This window comes from Carlito syrichta, unplaced genomic scaffold, assembly GCF_000164805.1.
Source record: "Carlito syrichta isolate Samal-C Ts95f unplaced genomic scaffold, Tarsius_syrichta-2.0.1 Scaffold308771, whole genome shotgun sequence".
Taxonomy (NCBI): domain Eukaryota; kingdom Metazoa; phylum Chordata; class Mammalia; order Primates; family Tarsiidae; genus Carlito; species Carlito syrichta.
The window spans coordinates 34,827-57,080 of NW_007252867.1; the positions used below are offsets into that span (position 1 = coordinate 34,827).

The 22,254-nt window shown below is 37.6% G+C and overlaps 1 protein-coding gene across 4 annotated transcripts in view; it reads right to left on the minus strand.

The window, feature by feature from the left end:
• Positions 1 to 19,480, minus strand: part of LOC103268124 (centrosomal protein POC5-like) — a 32,686-nt gene extending 13,206 nt beyond the window's left edge. The window contains exons 1-6 of one of the 4 annotated variants that reach the window (XM_021716345.1): positions 19,395 to 19,480; positions 14,724 to 14,856; positions 11,163 to 11,368; positions 9,311 to 9,487; positions 6,994 to 7,098; positions 5,193 to 5,545 (exon numbers count right to left, since the gene is read on the minus strand). In XM_021716345.1, the coding sequence (XP_021572020.1) occupies positions 5,498 to 5,545; positions 6,994 to 7,098; positions 9,311 to 9,487; positions 11,163 to 11,368; positions 14,724 to 14,856; positions 19,395 to 19,475 (750 nt within the window). In that variant the 5' untranslated portion in view covers positions 19,476 to 19,480 and the 3' untranslated portion in view covers positions 5,193 to 5,497. Of the gene's footprint in view, positions 1 to 5,192; positions 5,546 to 6,993; positions 7,099 to 9,310; positions 9,488 to 11,162; positions 11,369 to 13,000; positions 13,083 to 14,314; positions 14,337 to 14,723; positions 14,857 to 19,394 lie in introns of those variants that run through there. The other 3 variants (XM_021716344.1, XM_021716346.1, XM_021716347.1) reach the window with 3 other exon arrangements.
• Between the last annotated feature and the right edge of the window lie 2,774 nt (positions 19,481 to 22,254).

Consider the following 22,254-nt stretch of genomic DNA (forward strand, 5'->3'; position numbering starts at 1 on the left):
GAAAAAAATCAAACACAAGAGATTCAGAGAAACCCCGCAAGACAACAGACGAGAAGACCAACTCCCAGACACATAATAATTCGCCTAAACAAAGTAGCTATGAAAGGAAAAATCCTAAAGGCAGCAAGAGAAAAAGGCCAGACTACGTACCAGGGAAAACCAATTAGAATAGCAGCAGATTTATCCACAGAAATGCTTCAGGCCAGAAGAGCCTGGAGCCCTATCTTCAAAGTTCTAAAAGAGAAACAATTTCAACCAAGAATAACCTACCCAGCCAAACTAAGCTTCATTAGTGAGGGAGAATTGAAATCTTTTCCAGACATCCAATCCCTAAGAACCTACACTACCACCAGACCACCTCTACAAGAAACACTTAAGAAAGTACTGAACACAGAAGAAAAAGAAAAAAGAACAAAAGCATTCTTCACAAGAGTACAGGCAAAAGATTAAAAACACACATGAACCAACTCCAAAACCCAGTGAAAGACAACAAATAAACAGGAACAACTCTGTAAGAACCTTATGACAGGGATCAACTCTTGCATTTCAATTATTAGCCTAAATGTGAACGGACTAAATGCACCACTGAAAAGACACAGAATGGCAAAATGGATAAAATATCATCAGACAACAATCTATTGCCATCAAGAGACTCATCTCACTAGAAAGGACACCCACAGACTCAAACTAAGAGGATGGGAAACAAACTTTCAGGCGAATGGAATACAAAAGAAAGGAGGAGTAGCGATCTTAATTTCAGACAAAATACCCTTCAAGCTATTAAAAATGAAAAAAGATACATAATGATAAAAGGCTCAATCCATCAACAAGAAATATCTGTCCTAAACATATATGCACCCAACATAGGTGCGCCAACTTTCATAAAGCAACTTCTTGGAAAACTAAAGAAAGATATTGACTCTACCACTATCATAACTGGGGACTTTAATACCCCACTCACAAACCTAGACAGATCATCAGGACAAAAAATCAGCAAGGAGATCCAGAACCTCAATGTGACTTTGGATCAAATGGACTTAATTGATACCTACAGAACACTCCATCCAAAGACCACAGAATACACATTCTACTCATCACCAAATGGAACATATTCTAAGATCGACCACATACTCGGCCATAAATCAAGCATAAGCAAATTTAAAAGGACTGAAATTCTACCAAACACCTTCTCAGACCACAGTGGAATAAAAATAAACATTGACACCAACAAAGTCCTCCCAAAACCCACAAAAACATGGACACTAAACAGCATGATGCTAAACAACTCCTGGGTCAACGACGAAATCAAAACAGGGATCAAAAGATACCTGGAAACAAATGAAAATGAAGAAACATCTTACCAGAATCTCTGGGATGCCCTGAAAGCTGTAGTAAGAGGGGAATTTATATCCCTACAAACACACATGAAGAAAATGGAAGGAAGAGAAATTCACAACCTAACAAGCCACCTAAAGAAGCTGGAAAAGCAAGACCACAAAAACCCTAATTTCAGCAGAAGAATCCAGATCACCAAAATAAAAGCCCAAATCCAGGACATAGAAGACAAAAACATAATACAAAAAATCAATGAAACAAAAAGCTGGTTCTTCGAAAGGGTAAACAAGATTGATGGTCCCCTAGCTAGACTGACCAAGAAAAAACGAGAAAAAAACCAAATAAGCATAATCAGAAACACAAAAGATGAAGTCACATCTGACCCTGAAGAAATACAAAAGATCATTAGAGACTACTACGTACACTTGTATGGAAATAAACTTGAAAACCAGAAGGAAATGGAGGACTTTCTGACATCACACAACCTACCTAGGTTGGAACAAGAAGAAATTGAGACCCTAAATAGACAAATAAGAATCAAGGAAATCGACTACGTAATAAGAAAACTTCCTACAAAAAAAGCCCTGGTCCAGATGGTTTTCCAGCAGAATTCTACAAGACATTCAAGGAGGAACTGATACCAATCCTACTGAAGGTATTCCAGGTGATTGAAAAAGACGGAACTCTCCCCAAATCATTTTACGAAGCCAACATCACATTGATACCCAAGCCAGGTAAAGATCTAACAAAGAAAGAGAACTACAGGCCAATATCTTTGATGAACACAGATGCTAAAATTCTCAACAAGATCCTAGCAAACCGGATTCAGCAATACATTTCAAAAATCATCCACCGTGACCAAGTAGGCTTCATTTCTGGCATGCAAGTCTGGTGCAACATTCGTAAAACCATAAATGTAATTAAATACATCAACAGATGTCAAAACAAAAACCACATGATCATATCACTAGATGCAGAAAAAACTTTTGATAAAATCCAGCACCCCTTCTTGATAAAAACCCTTGAACATCTAGGCATACGGGGAACATACCTCAAAATAGTAAAAGCCATCTATGAGAAACCCACAGCCAGCATACTCCTAAATGAACAAAAATTGGAACCAATTCCCCTGAAAACTGGAACTAGACAAGGATGCCCACTCTCTCCCCTCCTGTTCAACATAGTATTGGAAGTCCTGGCTACAGCAATCAGAGAAGAGGAGGCAATCAGAGATATTCAAATAGGAAAAGAGGAAGTCAAGTTATCTCTCTATGCAGATGATATGATGGTGTACCTTGAAAACCCAAGAGAATCTGTCAAAGGTCTCCTTACATTGATAAAAACATTTGGCAAAGTCTCAGGATACAAAATAAAGGTACAAAAGACAATCACATTTCTCTACACCAATAATAAACAAACAGAAACCCAAATAAAAAACACAATTCCATTCACAATAGCCACAAAAAAAATTAAATACCTTGGCATCTTCCTAACCAGAGACGTGAAAGACCTTTACAATGAAAATTACAAAACACTGCTCAAAGAACTCAAAGCTGACGCGAACAAGTGGAAAAATATCCCATGCTCATGGATCGGAAGAATCAACATTGTGAAGATGTCCATCTTACCTAAGGCAATCTACAAATTCAATGCAATACCCATTCAAATTACCAACAACATTCTTCTCAGACCTAGAAAAAACAACACAGGAATTCATATGGAAACACAAACGTCCAAGAATAGCCAGAACAATCCTCAGCAAAAAAAACAAAGCAGGTGGTATCACAATACCAGACTTCAAACTTTACTATAAAGCTACAATCATCAAAACAGCTTAGTATTGGTACAGGAACAGGCATATAGATCAATGGAACAGAATTGAGATTCCAGAAGTAAAACCTCAATTTCTCAACCAACTCATCTTCGACAAAGCCCCACCACCTACCAATGGGGAGAGGAGAACCTATTCAGTAAATGGTGCTGGGAAAATTGGCTGACCACATGCAGAAGATTGAAACAGGACCCCTATCTATCCCCATGCACAAAGGTTAACTCCAAATGGATCAGAGATCTAAATGTAAAACCTCAAACAATAAGAACCTTAGAAAAGGAAGGAAATACTCTCATGGAAATCGGAACTGGCATCCAATTCCTGTACAAAATCCGAAACCCACAGGACTTAAGAGAGAAGATAGACAAATGGGACCTTATTAAACTGACAAGCTTCTGCAAAGCCAAAGAAACCATCAAGAGAGCAGGGAGACAGCCTACAGACTGGGAAAAAGTATTTCTCAACTCTAGGTCTGACAAAGGCTTAACATCCTGGATCTACAAGGAACTGAAGCGTACTGAAAAGAAGAAAACAAACAACCCCATTATAAAATGGGCAAAAGATATGAACAGACACTTCACAAAAGAAGACATTCGAGCAGCTAACAAACACATGAATAAATGCTCAACCTCACTAATCAGGGAGATGCAAATCTAAACCACACTGAGATACCACCTAACTCCAGTCAGAATGGCAATTATCAACAACTCAAAAAATAACAGCTGCTGGAGAGGGTGTGGTGAAAAGGGAACACTTCTACACTGTTGGTGGGAGTGTAAACTAGTGCAACCTCTGTGGAAAGCAGTGTGGCGATTCCTAAAAGCTCTAAAAATTGACCTTCCATATGACCCTGCAATCCCCCTACTGGGAATATACCCTGAAGAACACAAATCACTCTATAAAAAAGATACCTGCACACGTATGTTTATCGCAGCATTGTTCACAATAGCAAGAACCTGGAAACAACCATGCTGCCCATCAAAAGAGGACTGGATTTTAAAAATGTGGTACATATGCATGATGGAATACTACGCAGCCATAAAAAAGAACAAAATCATGTATTTCGCTGCAACCTGGATGGAACTAGAGTCTATAATACTGAGTGACCTCTCACAGAAACAAAGATCCGAATATCACATGTTCTCACTCATACAATGGACCTTGAACATCCAATGCAATACTAGAAGAAAATGACTGACGGTACTGGGAAACTATGGGGGGGAGGGGAGTGGGATTAACAGTAGTAAATATCTGTCGGGGGATGGGAAAACATCTCTTATCAACAGGGTGCCTGAATGAAGCGTAATTGTACACCTAACCCTTAACTGTACTCCACAAAACCATAATAAAAAATAAAAAAAAAATTGACATATAAGGAGGTTATTCTTATGTGAAGTACCAAAAACAGTTTGCCACTTAACTCTTCTGCTACGGGATTCAATTTATTTTAAAGGTTACAACTTACCTCTATGATCTCCAGCAACAAACTATTTTCATTCCTAACCATAAGGTCAGAGCTCAAACAAGGGGAATTTTAACCAGTTCCATTGAAGATGGTTGAAGTGTTTTCATCTTTACAAAAAGGCATGTCATTTCTTATCATAAACCTCTTATGTAGGATATTAAATAAAATACATTAGGAGTCACAGATAGCCCTCGCCCCTTCAGAAAAAAAAGTATCACTAAATGCCTGCGATATTAAAAGAATTTTTAAAAAGTAAATGCTATCTACAGGATTTAAAGTGCAGAGTGACCTTAGATACAACACACTTTCCCAAAGGCCAAACCTATAGGGACATCTGTTTGCAGAAAATTATTTGGATTATGAAATTTATTTTAATCTTAAAAACATAGTGCTATAATGAGGAGATATTTTTTTCTTTTAATATTTGACTTCAAGAGGCCTACTGCATTCTTCAGAATGGTTTTTATTTCAATTTGGGTCCCAAATGTAGTCCCATGAAAACAATGCTCATTTTATTTTTAAAAGCCAATAGGAAAATAAATTCAATTTATATACAACTGCTTTATACAATGTTATAAGAACACAGTTTATTTAAGTTAACACCATGATAAACATTTTTGTTTTCTCTATTATTGGCTACATAAAGACTAAAAGAGTCGTTTAACTATAAAGTAATAGGGAATCTACCCATCTTTTTTACTGTACTTAAAGAAAGTGAAAATTCAAAAAGTTTACCATAGCAACTTTGCCTTCATAATCATTGGGAATCTAGCTACAAACTTCCTTAGCTTTTGCCTGACAAACTTGCTCTACTACCTCCTTCTACTGCTTCTGTACCACAGCACGCCAGCCTCTCCAGATTTTCTTCAGTAGCTTCTCTGGAAGTAATGGTCAGCTAGCTTGCCTTCATAAACCTAAATGAAAGTAGTATACAACCTCAAAAACAATGGACTGGTAAATATATTGCAGTAATAAAAATAACCATAACACGGTAGTCAGTGTACACATATTACTATTTAATCCTGTGTAACCATATTATTCTCATCTTACACATAGGAGAACAGGCTTGGAGGGGCGAAGTAACCTATGAAGGGCATGCAAGTAGGAAGGGGAATGCCAGATTTGCCTGACTCCAGAGCCCGAGCTCTGTCTGCTACATCATTGCTTTATACAACTAATCAAGTGGGGGGAGGGGATCTTTTTTTTTTTTAATGAAAGGAAATGAGTAAACTGACACTTGTACCTTAGCTGTGAATTTAGCAGGACCAGGAGAACTGAGAGTGACTGGAGGGCACTAATTTATTTTACTTTACTTTACTTTGCATTACATTACAATTTATTTTATTTTGAGTCGGGGTCTGTCACCCAGGCTGGAGTGCAGTGGCATGATGATGGCTCACCATAGACTTGTCAGCTTGGGCTCAGGCGATCCTTCCACCTCAGCTTCCCGAGTAGCTGGGATAAGCGGTGTGCACCACTGCACCCAGCTATTTAAAAAAATCTTTTGTAGCAATGAGGTCTCTCTATATTGCCAAGGTTGGTCTTGAATACCTAGGTTCAAGCAATTCTCCTACCTCAGCATCCCAAAGTGCTGGGATTATAGGCATAAGCCACTGTGCCCAGTGTCTACACTATTTTTAAATGTATGAATATAGTAATGCCTCTTTATAAATAAAATATATTCAGGTATTTTAAAAGTATAAAATATAGGAAGAATATGATATGCTGAAGATTATCAATTCTTTCTCCATATAATCACATCTGAGGCACAATTGTTAAGTGTTCTATTACCAGGGTGTGTGTAATTTAGGTATAATCTTTTTTAACCTACTATAAACAACAAATTATATATCTATCTCATATGTTTATCCAATCTGTTTTTCAAACTATATCAAAATCAAATTCCAGTCAGGCTCGGTGGCTCAGCCTGTAATGCCACACCTTGGGAGGCTGAAGTGAGTGGATTGCCTGAGCCCACAAGTTCGAGACCTGCCTGGGCAACTTGGCAAGACCTCATCTCTACAATAAATCAAAAAATTAGCCGGGCATGGTAGTGCGCATCTGTAGTTCCAGCTACTTGGAAGACTGAGGAGGAAGGATCACTGGAGCCCAGCAGGTTGAGGTTGCAGTAGCCGGGAGCGGCCACTGCACTCCAGTTTGGGCGACAAAGTGAGACTCCAACTCAAAAAAAAAAAAAAAATCAAATTCCTTTGAAATAACAGCAACATTAAATCATAGATTCATTTTGACTTATTAGAAAACCAATCTCTGACTTTAACAAGAGAGCTGTAATAAGTGACCGTAAACTCACTTGAGTTCAGGAGCCTACTATCTGTCAGTGATCTTCTGCTTCTATACTTACGTCCTGCCTGGATTTGACATGGCCAGTCTGCCAGTGGAAGAAGTTTCTCATCAATTCTTTCTTTTCCTTTTGCTTGCCTATGGCATGGGACAAGCTGGAAATCACCTGTAAATAGCAATTAACTCAATTAGCATGATATCACAATAACAGCAATATGTAATTTTCTCATACATAAAAAATGCTAGAGAGAATAGCATGGATCATGGATCACTACTGTATCCATCCAATTAGCCTTGTTATTATAGTATCTTTAAAAAGTCCACATGAATAGACTAGATATCAACTAATGAAGGGGAACAGAAAAGGAAAGAAACTTTTTATTATGTGTGTATCTTGGTAACTATCAATAAAAAATTTATGTAAATGAAAATTAAGTAATTGACATTTAATTTGGGTAAAATTATACTTTGAAATTTCTACTACATATACCACGTCTTTATTCATTAGTCTTGGGGGCAAGGCCAGGTTTTAAATATCTTGGTAGTCCCTACTACCTTGGAAGTTCCTCAATTACTGTTCAATGGTTTTATAGATTAAGCAAACTCATAAAAGCAAATAATAGTTATATTTTGAGGCACCTCTTCGGTGATCTCTTGTTCTTTAAAAAATCTGGAAGTTTTTACATTCTAAGATAAAAATCTCCCTTATAAAGAAATGAGTGACTGCAGTAAATTTCAAAAAATGGCCACATTAAAAAGAGGTTTTGTAAATTGGGCACATTTACCAAGAGACATTTATACTTGATCTTTAAATAATTTCAAAAGAGGAAAAGGCAAGCATTCTAAGATATTCATAATATTTTATTAGTGAATGGCAGTACCTGTCTATTCACTTTACTCATTTTCATAAACTGAACATGTTATCGACACTTTTTGTGTGTGATACTTCAAAATAAAAAAATTAATTTAAAATATTTAAAAACCTTAAAACAGAATTGTGAGTATAATAGAGAAAATGATTGCCATCAGAATCCATTGTTTCAAAAAAGCAAACTACATAAAATGTTCGATTTTATATATTTTTATATATGTATGCATTTTTAAAAAGTCATGTCTAATTGGTTCATTAGAACACCTGAGCACTGTTTCTGCAGACAAGCAGCTGAAGTATCTGCCCCGAGTGCTTTTCTTCAAAAGCTGCCACCTTCCTATCCATATCTGCAGGGAGGAGGGCAGGAAGAGGGATGGGACACGGATTTGTTGCCCACCTGCTTTGTTCCAAGCACTGCCGGGAGGCAAAAAATTAGTAGAGACCTGAACCTTACTCTCAAGTTGTTGTTTTTTTTTTTCCCAAGTTGTTTTTTTGAGATGGGGTCTCACTCTGTTGCCCAGGCCGGAGTGCATGTCCACAGCTCACTGCTGCAGCCTCAATCTCCTGGGCTCAGATGATCCTTCTGTTTCAGCCTTCTGAGTACTGGGACTACAAGCAAGCGCCACCAAACCTGGCTAATTTTTTTTTTTATAGAAATGAAATCTCAATATGTTGCTTAGGCTGGTCTTGAACTCCTAGGCTCAAGCAGTCCACTTGTCTTGGCTTCCCAAAATGTTGTGATTACTGGCATGAACCACCATGACTGGTCACCCTCAAGTTCTCATGAAGCTAGTATAAAGTGAAACGAAGTGTTTTCTGTGTTTGTCAATAAAATGAAGAACGACTTTGCCAATGTAGAAAGACCTAGCACAGATAGAATCTAAGATGCTTAAGATGAGTGTGGTCATGCACAACTGTAATCTCAGGTACAGGGGAGGCAGAAGCAGGATCACTTAAACCCAGGAGTGTGAGGCTGCCCTATGTTATGACTGTACCTATGAATAGCCACTGCTCTAGGCAACGTAGCAAGACTCCACTTCAAAAAAAAAAAAAAAATTGAGATGCTTAAAATGACCCCAGGGGAGTGGTTTAAAATATGGATAACTGCTAGATCCTTGATGTTCTCTTAAGGCCAGTTGGGAAGAAAAAGAAGTAAAAACTAGCATACCTACATTTAGCATACACTCTTAAAAGTTTTTTAATTGACAAATCATAGTTTTAAACATTTATGGAGTACAAGGTGATGCTTTGATATATGTATGCAAAAACATATATGCTTAATGTTACATCAAGAACACCAAAGTCAATGGGGAAGATAAAATGACATTAAACTGACATATGTACTAGGAAGAATAAACCCTATTGCTATAAATTTATTTTTCTATCAGTTTTGAGGTGATTGTCCCTTTGTATCTTGTCTGAGCTAAGTCATCTTTAGCTCTTGGAATTTATTATCTAGCAAGACATTTTCTGATTCTCAGTTAAAAAGCGATATAAAAAAGAAGACCTCATCTTTTCTCCCAATGGAGATTCCAAAGGTTTTCTGTAGCTCTTTCAAGTCATTAATCTGGGTGTTCAGTTGTTTTACATATGCTGCATGTTTTTCATTCTCTTTTTTCATTTCCATTCGGTGCCAGTCAATAAAATTAAGTCTCCATTTACTTAGTTCAGATATGATGTTTGTCTGAAAAATAAATATAGTGACAATTAAGTAGGTTGTTTCTTAATATTATTCCTTCAAACTATACTGAAATTAAGAAACATTAAAAAAACAAAATGAGAATCCAACTCAAAAAAAGCAAAACAAAAAAAAGAACGTGCAATCAACACAAGAGCCACTAAAAGAATCAGAACAAACCAATGAGAAGTATGTGTAGGTTCAACAGTCATGGTTCTTCATAGTTCACATTCACCATAATAGGAAAATCCATTTTTTCTTGATTTAAGTAATTTTGTATGAAATCTTGTTGTCATTAAAAAAAACTTCAGGTCTCATTCATCACGTTCCTTTGTTTATTCAAAGACTTTAATTTAAGGTCATATGAAAAAAGGAGACACAGGAGCATGGCCTGGGCTGGACCATACCCACCGGTAAGTTATTTAGATAGGATGACAGTGGAGATCATGGGAACTGATGTCTTCTTCTTCAAACTATTTATCACAATGGTTACCTTCCAACAGATGGCTAAGTCTTTCCATCCTACTGACTGGCATGGATCAAAAAATCAACTGTTACCAAAAAACTGGATAACAAGTTAATGAACCACAGAACAATTAAATGGTTGTTGGTACACTACTCCAATGAATTTACACTATTCTAAGTATGAAACCTGTCCCATGAGGGGAAAATGGTAAAAACTATGCTAGAAGATTATTTCTAGAAAGTAAGGTTCCAAATAACAGAAAAATATAAATGCCACAGAACTCACATGACATACTTTCTCCATGTATGTGCATACTCAACTTGGTTTTCTCAAACTATATGTTTCAGAAAAGTTGCTATTTTCTCCAGTTTTTGAAGAAATAGCAAAAAACAACAACAACAACAAAAAAAAAAACCTTGCCATTAGTGCAATATTTTGTTTTACTTGGGGTCACTAAAATCACCAAAATAAAAATAAAACTTCATAGATTGATCAGTTACTCATCACAATTGCTGCAAAAGTGAATACAAAGTGAATATACATAGCTAAAGTTGGATGTTTTGTTTCACTAAGGGAGAAACATTTCCATTAGTCATAACTAATGCTAAAGTCTCAATATTAGTCACACAGGGGCTGAGCCTTTCAAAACACCGACGAAATTCAGTGGAACATGCAGAGCTATGCCAGCAACTATTTAAAATCTGGCAATTCAAAGTATGGGTTCTGAATCAGTAGCAGCACATGGGAGCGTCACATGGGAATATGTTAGAAATGCATATTCTTGGGCCCTGTCCAAGAACTTCTGAGTACGAAACTGAAGTTTAACAGGATTCCCAGGTGATTCATGTGTGCATTAAGGATAGAGAAGCACAGATTTAAAACACTGTCTCCAGAAACAAAAAGTTAAAGAAAGATTCTGAATTCAAAGAAAAGAAGAATAAACAGTGCAATCAAGAGTCAAACTATTATGCTATATATTCAACAATTGCAACTGAACAAAGAGATCAGACCTCGTGACACATGCTGCCCTAAAAAATCGGTATTATTATCTCCATTTTAACGAAGAAACTGAGGTTTAAAAAGCATTAACTGACCAAATTACAGTGGTTGTATATAGGCCACTGTTGCTTTATATGTTTAACACTCAGCTGGGTCTTAACACTTCTAAAATTCAATATAATCAGAAAGATACTCCTATTTGAACAACTGCAATACCTTAAGATCCAAACTCCAAAGATCAAGTACATTTTCCATCTTGTGAAGGTTTTCATCAGAAACAAGAAAATCGCTCACAATAATTTTATGGGCCTCTGTATGACTAGAATTAGTTGCTGGTGAGAAAGAGTCAGCAAAAAAGTATGAACTGAAAAAGTCCATGACTGGGTGAGAAGACCTCCTTGGTGACAGCACCGGTGATGACCCTAGAATAAAAGAAAAGTTGTAGCAGTCAAGTCGAATTAGAAGTTACCCAAATTGGTAAGGAATCATACCGGAAGGCTAAAAGAGGCCGCTGCCTAGGGAGGCTGAGGAAAATGCAGACAAATCACCTTTCAGGCGTTCCTTAATCTGGCTCTTTTTAATTTCAGGACCGTCCACTGATTTAGGACTCACCCACTTAGGCATGAGAACTCTCCTACAATCCAAACCCCCATTCTCCCCAACAAATGGCCTCTATTTCAAATAAGGATGCTTCATATATCCAGGTGCAGCCCAAGCTAAAACAATCATCATCCACATCAGATCTCTACTAATAAAGGGCTGTATATTTCTGTAATAAAAATGTTATAAACATCAGCTCTCATGACACAGGCTACCCTAAAAAATAGGTATTATTATCTCCATTTCATTGAAGAAACTGAGGTTTAAAAAGCATTAAGTAACGGACCAAATCAGAGTGGTTGTATATAGGTTACTGTTGTTTTATATGTTTAACACTGGGCTGGATCTTAACACTTCTAAAATTCAACAATATAAGTAGAAAGATACCCTTAATTTAGTTTTTCAGATTCTCTGTTGTAAGGTACCCTGTTACCTTTCAATATACATGTGAGAAATATATACATCTCTGTGTATGTATGTACTTATATATATAATTGTCACCCCTTGCCCATTTACAGGAAAGTGGGGAGAGCCAGGACCCAAAGTGAAACAGATATCTATCTCTAAAAAGCACAAAATAGAAAAGATAATATTTTATGACACATTTTAGAAACTACTCATCATCATTTGTCACATATCTCACGTTTGTTATAAGCATCCTAGTAACAAAGATGGAAGAGCTTTCCTCTTCCTTACTAAATGAATCAAACAATGGCAATCTAGCCAGGTGTGGAGGCTCATGCCTGCAATCCCAGCACTTTGGGAGGATGAAAATCTCTACATTGGTACACAGTGGCGTGAAAGCTGGGAAATAGTACATTGGTTTATAAACATATTTAAATTGGCCAAACTATCAAATAGCTCATTAAATCTTTTAAAATATTTTCCCTCTAACTTAGCAGTTTTAAGAAGGGAAGCCACACACTATAATGCCTTAACTTGCCTTAATTGTACTATTTTTAAATCTTATGATATTATTTTAAATATTACCACTTAAATTGGTAACAAACTGCATTTTAAAATCCTGCTACCAGGCACAGTGGTTCGTGTCTGCAATCCCAGCACTTTGGGAAGCTGAGGCGGGAGGATTGCTTGTGCCCAGGAGTTCAGGACAAGCGATGGCAACACAGTGAGACCTGGTGTCTACAAAATTACAAAAATTAGCTGGAATTGCATGCCTATAGTTCCCAGCTACTTGGGAGGCTGACGTGGGAGGATCACTGGAGGCCACAAGGTTGAGGACCCAGAAGCTGGGATTTTATCACTGCATTTCAGCCTGGGTAACAGAAGAGATCTTGCCTCAAAATAAGTAAGTAAATAAATAAATACAGACAAACAAATGAATTCCTGCCAATAAGTAACATTCTGAGATTATTCCTCTTACTACATAGATAATATTCATTAAACCACAAAATATTGTGTGTTAATAAAAACAAGTAAAGGAAAAGCCATACCCTCTGTCTTTGAATGACTTGACATACAGAAATCACATCCTTTTCCAACTTCCATTGCAGTTTCTTACTACAGAGTTACTTCCTGTCAAAAGGAGAGCTTTTTAAAATGAACTGAACCAATCTTAAATAAAATGCCTAATCACACATACCTAGTTTTAAAAGGTAGCAGTGTCTAAGCAAGATTTTAGAACAAACAAAATACAACATGTTAGGAATGTAGGCACAGTAAGACAAAGAACAAGAAGAAAGAAAAAAATCTGAGACTAGAGAAAGACTTACTATATCATTGATAGGCTCCAACTCATGCACCAAATATGGGTGGAAGATAATTTGGTGAAATTTAGCCTACCACAGCATTCAATTCACAGCACGAGGAGCATGGGTGGATGACACTAGATCTTGGAAAAGGACGTGCTATCTTATCACTGTTGTAGAATGACTGTCCAAGGCTCACATCTCTTGAAGATCAGTAAAATTTGGGTAGAAAATTTTCTGTTAGAATGTTTCAGTGTTAGAAGAAATACATATTTTTAAGGTTCTAGTCCTAGTTCCAATGCAGGAGGCCAAAGACCAAGGAGCAATGAAAAATCCATGTCCACACAGGGTGAGGGACAAGAAGCACTAGGGATGTGACTTCCCAGAAGTCCAGGAGCCTTTTGACTGAGTAGGCTGTGTCAGGAGCCTTCAAAGACAAGAATCCTGGGTGATATGCCTATTCTGTACTGAATGTTCATGATCAGGGTTGATTTAGGAAGGCTTTCCATGCCTTTTGAAAGAGCACTTATTTAGAGTGAGCTGTTTGGGATGTGGTACATTACTGAGTAAGGAAGGTGGTAAAAGGTGCTTTATCTTTCTTTTTCCATCTTCCACTCATTTATTAAAACACACTCTGTTTTCTACTAGCTCTCAGTTCTGTTGCTAGCGTGGTCCACAAATGGTTCTCCCTTGTGATGATAATCCAACAGTCCTCCATGCCCATATGTAACAATGTGACAAAGTACCAGCATGTAGTTCAAAAACTAAGTGAACGGACTTTGAGGGCTACCTATGGACCATCTGTCATTTTGGGCTTGGACATTAGTTTTCAAGATAATCCTGGCATAAAATCACTGGAACAAGTACTGAGATGCAACATACTCCACTAAAAAAAATGAGATTGTGGCCAGGTGTGGTGGCTCACGCCTGTAATCCCAGGACTTAAGAATGAGGCAGGAGGACTGTTTGAGTCCAGGAGTTCAAGACCAGCCTGGGCAACATAGTGAGGCCTTACCTCTACAAAAAATCAAATAATTAGCCGAGTATGGTGGCATGTACCTGTAGTCTTGGCTACTTGAGAGGCTGAGGAGAGAACATTGTCTGAGCCCAGGAATTCGAGGCTATGGTGAGCTGTGATTGTACCACTGCACTCCAACTTAGGCAACAGAGTGAGACTCTAAACTAAAAAAAAAAAAATTATATATATATGCAATTGCTATGGGATTGCTTTAATTTTATTAACTATAAAAGTAAGAGTCAAATGACAATCAAAGAAAAATCCAGCTATCAGATAAGAGCCAAGAATAACTCATTAAAGTGCACAAAATTATCCCAGATGGTACTGACATACACCTATGCGTGAGAAGAATCATTGATCCAGAGAGCCATTTTCACTATCATAAGTCAGTATCATTAATAAACTCAATGATATCTTAAATTAAGAGATATCTTGAAAAACATGTATGACCTGGATTCTGAAGAACAGCATCGCCTGCAGCAGGACCTCTAGCCTCTGGCCCCACTTCTCCCTTGGGATGAGACGACAGGGAAGCACCGGGGTCAGTCACTATCGCACAGCGAGGTAGTTCTTCGCACTCCACCTATGAGAAACCAGTAATTGGCACTGTAACAGATACAATTCTTCTGTTTTTAATACATTCAATTACCATAACAAAGCCACATGCTTCTCACAGTACAAAAAGTCTTAGCACTTATTCCAATCTTGAGTCTTCTGAGTGCTTCTTGTGTGATTTTGACATTTCTGATTAAAAGTGAAGAGGTGATAGATTCCATGGTGACTCAACAGTGAATCAAAAATTTTTTATCACTTATTCTTTTACGCTTCAGATCAGTTTAACTGAAGATGAGACACTCTATTAAAAAGCTACCATTTTCAGAATGTTCTTGATATTATGTAAACTCAACAAAACACAGAAGCCAATTAGATACTTGGCTTATAAAATTGCACTGGCCTTCCATTATCCCCAATTTCAAACAACAGTTTTCAAGGTAGCTACACTGTTTATGTTAACTAACTTATTGAGAAGTAAATGTCACATATTTGATATTACACAAAAAAGCTATACAACTACAGTTCTGTTTTAATCTGATTTTTATATTAAAATGTTAAATTAAATTGTTTGCAGAAAGGGATTTTCCTGTCATTATGTCTGAAAACTACTAATCTTTAGGACAATTAAACGTACAAGAGTGACCTGGCTTGCATTTCAACCTTGATTTATATATTTAACGCAAACTCTTATATGCAGTAATATTAGGCATAGCAAATGTTGATTTTTATATATTTTGAGGCTAATGACAGAAGTGAAACACAAATAGATATACCAAAGAGAGACACTTTAGAACATTCAATCACCAGAATCCCCTTCATTTTGCTATAATCAGCTGTTTTTATTAATGATGTCCTCTCATGAGAATAAATGTCTGAATTTTAAACTTACATTTCCTCCTGATAGCAAATAAAAGTCATTATTTCACGTGATGGTTATTACTGAGGCAGAAAGCTCTTATTAGAAAAAAATCATTTTGACTATCATATATCATAATACAACTTTTAATTTTTGTATGACACAATTAACTATAATTATTTAAATAGATTTAAAATCTCTTAAATTTTAAAAATACGCTTCCTGAACCATATCAGTTTTCCAGTTATTAAAATAAGAGGAAATTCTCAAAAGTTTGATAACTGGTTCCTATATACCTTATTAGTTGATTAATAAACTAATAACTATATAAAATGTCAAGTGCATGGAGACTGCAAATGGTCCTGCAGAATCCATTTTCTTTTTATTTCTGAAGTTAATAAATAAAACCCTGGGGTTTGACCTGGGTAAATGTCCATCCAGCTACATTTCCCAGTCTCCTTTGCAGCTAGGCATGGCCAAGAGCCCTGGTCTATGAAATATGAATAGAAATGATGAGCCCAACTTCAACTGAAGTCCTTAAGGAGAAAGCTGCTTGCCTTCTACACCCCTCTTACTGTGTAGGGCTAGCGGTGGTAGTGCACCAGCACATGACAATGCAAACATGGTCAATACCTCAACCTACGGCAGAGCAACGGAGAAGGGACAAAGTCCTCTGAAGACCTCAAGACTAGAGAGAGAATCAAACTTTAAGGCACTTGCTTAAGCCACTCTTATTGGGTTTCTGTTGAAGTAGCCAAAATAACACTCTGACTATTGTACTTTCCAAAGAGCCAAAGTAAACTTTTGATTTTGACTAAGAATATATAAAACCATGGCTGTTGTGGACTGAATATTTGTGTCTCCTCAAAATTCATATGTTGAAACCCTACCAGCCAGTATGGTTGAATTTGGAGATTGGGCCTCTAAGGAAGTAATGAAGGTTAAATAAGGTCATCAGCTGGGGCCTTGACCCAACAGGATTCATGCCCTCATAAGAAGAGACATCAGAGAGCTGGCACCCTCTCTCCTCCCATACACACACACTGCACTGAGGAAAGGCCATGTGAGGACCAGCAAGAAGGCAGCTGTTCCCGAGGCAGGAAAAGAACCCTCACCAGAAACTATTGTAACTGAGAGAGTAACAAAAATCCCTTAAGAGGAATATTGAATTATGAGGGTCTTTTGTAGTAAATGTTTGGATTTACACATTTACCACACATGTAAAAGTGTATGTCTATTTTGTTATTTTAGGATTGTCTATGTATTCTGAAATGTTTCCAGTAGTGCAACACAAAATAATAACACTGTATCCATGGGGGAATACAGACCTTGATCTGGGACTTCAGAAGTGTGAGAAAAGCAAATATCTACTGTTTAAGCTCTCAAATCTACAGTATTTTGTTATGGCACTGCTAGCAGACTAACACGATACCTATCTTATACTAAGGTCCATAAATGTTTTGGAGTTTCCTCCCTCCAGTGGCAATTACAACTAGATTTAGCCAAAGTAGCTCAGCTTATTCAGTTAGCCTATTACCACCTGCAGCCTGTAGGAAAAGAGGGGGACATGGAAGTCAGTGGCTTTAACTTGTGGCTTCCCTAGTCTGACTTCTGTTATGGATCAGAAAAAAGAGGGCAAAAAAAAAAGGATCCAAACATATTTAAAGGGGAGATAAATAGATATATATCAATAGTATTCAGTGATCATATATTCTAACTTATTTTAAAAACAGATTTTTAAATCAGTTATTTATTTATTTATTTTTAGTTGGAGTCTCACTCTGTTGCCCAGGCTGGAGTGCAGTGGCACACTCACAGCCACCCCAGCATTGACCTGCTGGGTTCCAGCGATCCTTCTGCCTCAGCCTTCGAAGTAGCCAGAACTACGGGAGCACGCTACCACGCCCAGCTAATTTTCTAGTTATTGTAGAGACGAGTTCTTGCCAAGTTGCCCAGGTCAGTCTCGAACTCCCGGGCTCAGGTAATCCACTCACCTCAGCCTCCCAAAGTGCTGGGATTACAGGCTGAGCCACTGAGCCCGGCCTACAAATAAGTTATTTAAATGACTGTTTTATAGTTTCATATGTGTAGATACAGACCAAATAAGTTATTCTAAAATTAAGAATCAAAATAAATAATTTTGCCTTTCTTAGCTGTCAGAGATAACCTGTCTTAAGATACCTGAGAATCCTAGTGTAACAACTAAAACTTGTAATTTTGTCCCCTCTCCCCTCCAATAGGTGGATTGATATGACACTAAGATATAGCTCCACCTATCCCTCGACCATTATTTAGAGTTAGGGCAACTTGGTAGAGTTTAGAGTTGCATTAGAAGAGGTTATCAGTATGGAAGCACCACGGATGCTGTCCATCCCTCAGTATTTACCATCTCCTGGTGCATTTGCATAACTGAGAGAGTAACAAAAATCCCTTAAGAGGAATATTGAATTTTGAGGGGCTTTTGTAGTAAATGTTTGGATTTACCCATTTACCACACATGTAAAAGTGTATGTCTATTTTGTTATTTTAGGATTGTCTTTGTATTCTGAAATGTTTCCAGTAGTGCAACACAAAAATAATAACACTGTATCCGTAGGGAATATGGGTGGGCTTTGACCGTAGTCCAAGAGCCAGCAGGGTCCTAAGTTGAGGCTTACAAATCAACTCTCAGTTAGGCTGACATGACAAGCAGGAAAATAACTTCTGGTAGGTCTAGGAGGTGTCCCCCCCATCTTTCTTTAAATCACACTCTAGAGTTTTACTCTTTTGATTTGAAGTTTTGTCTCTGGACAAAATGCCAACTTAAGACTGACAAGATATTTACGTTTTAGTATAAATGAGTTAACCAATTCTTTCTTAAAATTTGGATAAGGCAGAGAAGAAGGGTGCAGAAAAGTACTATCACCAAAAAGACAGCACTATGTGGAAAAGGTGCCATCAACAGGGAAGACTAGGGTGAAACTTCTATGTCACAATACTTACTTTTATCCTAGTAAGTATTCAGATATTTTTCCAATAACTTTACAATTTCAAAATTCATAATTTCAATTAAAGGAACACATTTGTTTCGTAAACTATTTTCTTAAAGTTTTTCTCATATTACACAGTGTCAATAATTTACTTAGACATAAATGGAATGTCCAGCTTTGCCCTCTTAAGTGACATAACTATAAAACTTAAGATAAACCATGCCATTATTCTCTCACTTAAAATCTGATTTTATATTTCAGAAAAAATATTTAGAAAAAAGAGAAATTTAAAACATTTCATGTGAACATCATACCACTGATCCATTTTATCTGTTAGTATCAGGTCCTGGACACCAGATTTTTCTGAATGTTGTAGCAACAGAGACCAAACCTCACAAGCAGAATGCAAGGGAATGTTGAGCTCTAGAACTCTGAATGGTTTACTATTATAATTTGCTTTAAAAGTGAAAGTAGCATTCATGAGAGGTAGCTTTGCCTCTCACTGTTGTTTGAAACCTTTGTATAAAGAGTACTTGAAGAACTCATGACTATTTTTGAAAGGTTAAAACAAAGTAAAGTACCTCCCAAAATCTGTAAAATAATTCCCAAAGTTGGACGTTATTGTAAGTTGAAAAACTCCCTTGTAAATGGAATAAATGAAAAACATATTTCTACTTTTCCCTTATTTTATCACGTGCTTACAATTAAAAAGTCATCACAAATTTAGACATTTCTTCCTACCTGAAGATCTGAAGAGACAGAACTGCCTTGATTGGATTCATTTTGCACCACTGGACCTGAATATTTCTCATCTGATGACATTCTGCACAAATACTGTAAAACAGTAGAGGCTAACTTTAGTTTTCTCACCGATATTTAAGCTAAGATAAAATGCTTTCTAGATATATAAAGTGCAACAGTATCCTAACCTGCAAACAATGCTTATGTGATATGCTAAAATAATTTATTCAACATATCAAGTACCTAGACGAAAAAAATCACTGGGCAAGAACAAACAGTTAAAGATCCAATCCTAATGTTTCTGAGTTTTTAAATGTAGTCAAGGAGATAAGACATACGTGAAGATTAAAGAAAAATGGATGCTATTCAGGAAAATCCCCAGTGGGGCCCTGTTGAGGAAAACAGATTGTGTTCACTGTTCTTGAGCAACATATGACAACCTGGTGCTGTGCACTTTCCTGTAAGTTAGGGAACCAACAGAGAACAAACAATCTGAGTAAATTTACTTCTGGAGAAACTTACCTTTGGGGAATACTGTTTTAAGAAAAGCAAGCTTACACAGAACAACAAATTCAAAGTCCTAACCAAAAAAATAATAAGCCTCTTTAAGTAACAAGTAACCAACTAATTCAAAAATCAAATAGTGACTATTCAAACTATCTGAACACCAGTTAAGTGTAAGACATTGGCGAGGAATGTTAAAATGAAAACGTCCTTGTTCTCAAGGTCTCTGCAATCTGCAGAGAACCAGACATACATAAACACTTGTGCGCGCACATGTGCGCACGCGCGCGCGCGCGCGCGTGTGTGTGTGTGTGTGTGTGTGTATGAACAACTGATGCCTAAACTGGTACAGGTACAAAGTAGAGAGGTAGGATTAGCTATTTTTCATGGGGTAGGATAGCACAGATTCGTGGGAAAGGAGGCAGAGAAAGATTTTAGTGAGAGGATGATCCAGTGTTGGGACTTGGGCAGGCCCATCCTGAAAGATGAATAAAAGGTATGAGGATATTCTCGGCAGTAGAGCATCATCAGCAAAGATACAGAGGCATGGACTGTATCAAAACTTTGCTTCAGCCTTATCAAACCACTTGCTGTTCCTGGCATACATTTATGCACACACTTTTGAAAAATATGCTATTTTCCATTATGCCAACAAGATATGACAGTTTGCTTGAAACCCTACAACAGTAGCATTTTCCTGTTTCTAGGTTCAGAAACAAAGGAGAAGAATAAAGTTTGTTTTAATGGATGGCAGATATGTATCAGTTCACTACATTTTCAAGATTCTCTAGCCCGAGGTATCAGAAACCACAAGATCAAAACGTTTGTGTGGTTCTCTGTTGCCAGGGATACACAATAAAGTCTTGGCAATCGCCTGGCTGATAGGGAAAGAGGGATCTGGGAATTCACTTATGCCAGGAACAGCAAGGGGTTTGATAAGGCTGAAGCAAAGGGAGCAAAACAAGGCTTGGCTATGATAAAACAAAAAGTAAGGAGCAGTCAGGTCATGGGCGACCATGATTTGTCATATTAAAAAGCCGGGTCTTTATTCTAGAGAAGTTATTAAAATGCTTTTTAAAGTTACATGATCGGAAAAATCACTGTGGCAGTTTTGAGATAGTGGCAGGATTGGAATACTGAAGAAGCAAAGATCAACACAGAGAGCTGACTGCAGTGGTCCAACAGATAAATGTTCCTTCCAACAGTAACCAAGGAGATAAATGAGGACCCGAATCTAGGAGGCAGCAACAGGAAGGGGATGCAGGTCATGGCTGAGACAGTTTTGTATGGCGACGGAAATGCGAGATCACGATCGGTAATTGGTCAAGGTGTTAAAAGGAGAAACTGTTGATGGCTTCCAGACTTCTGGTTTGGGTAACTAGATGGATAGTACCACTCACCAAGGTAAGGAAGGCAGGAAGGTGAGCAGGTTGGGAGAAAGGACAAGGAGTTCCTCAGACGTGTTGGGTGTGAGGTTGCTGCTGAGGCACTGAGGTTAAAGCTGCAAGCAGGTAGTCTACGGCCACACTAGCTATGCAGAGTGCAACTAAGGACTGCCATTCACAATGGTTCCCACATGGGAGCCCTGCACTGGGGGTATACGCTGGAGATCCAGTCTGAGGAATCACTAGTATCATGGGAACTGCTGAAAAAAGGAATGGATGAAATCACTGACAAAACAGAGTATGGGAAAGAGTTCTTATCCTGTGGTCTGTACATCCAAAGGTAGGCAATTATTTTAATCATCAGTGCTTATGTGTATTTTTCTAGAAAGAGGATCTTTAGCTTCCATAAAGATCCTCAGAGGGGACCGTAACCCTAGAAAAGTTAAGGACTACTACTGTGAATGAGAAGAGGGACAAAGCCAGAACCACTAGCATTTAAAGGGGAAGAAAAGAAGACGAGTCAGCAAGAATACTGGAAAGGAAGTCGGAACAACAGAATATGGGAGCAGCATCACAAAAACTTTGAGAAGATGCCAAAGAAAAATAAAGATCAGATAGAATTCCCTGAATTTGGCAATCAGGAAATGTGCTTGAACAATTTCAGTGGACAGGAAAAGGTATCTGAATCACAGTGGGCTGAGAGAGAAAGAAAACTGAGGTAGAAAAGGAAGTTCCAGGAAATATGCAATATTGGAATGGAAACGGCTTGGAACGAGACGGTGGCAAGGAAACTTCAACTTTATTCAGTGAGTGTCACTGTGTCTACACAGGCTAAGTAAACTAAACTCAGGGTGACTGTCTTAAGCGAAGCCAATTAGAGAGGATAAAGTAAGCACATATATCTGCAGCAAGGAATGGCTGCTTCACTGACTTCAAATCCACTACTGTGGTAACTCGGTTCTTTTATATTT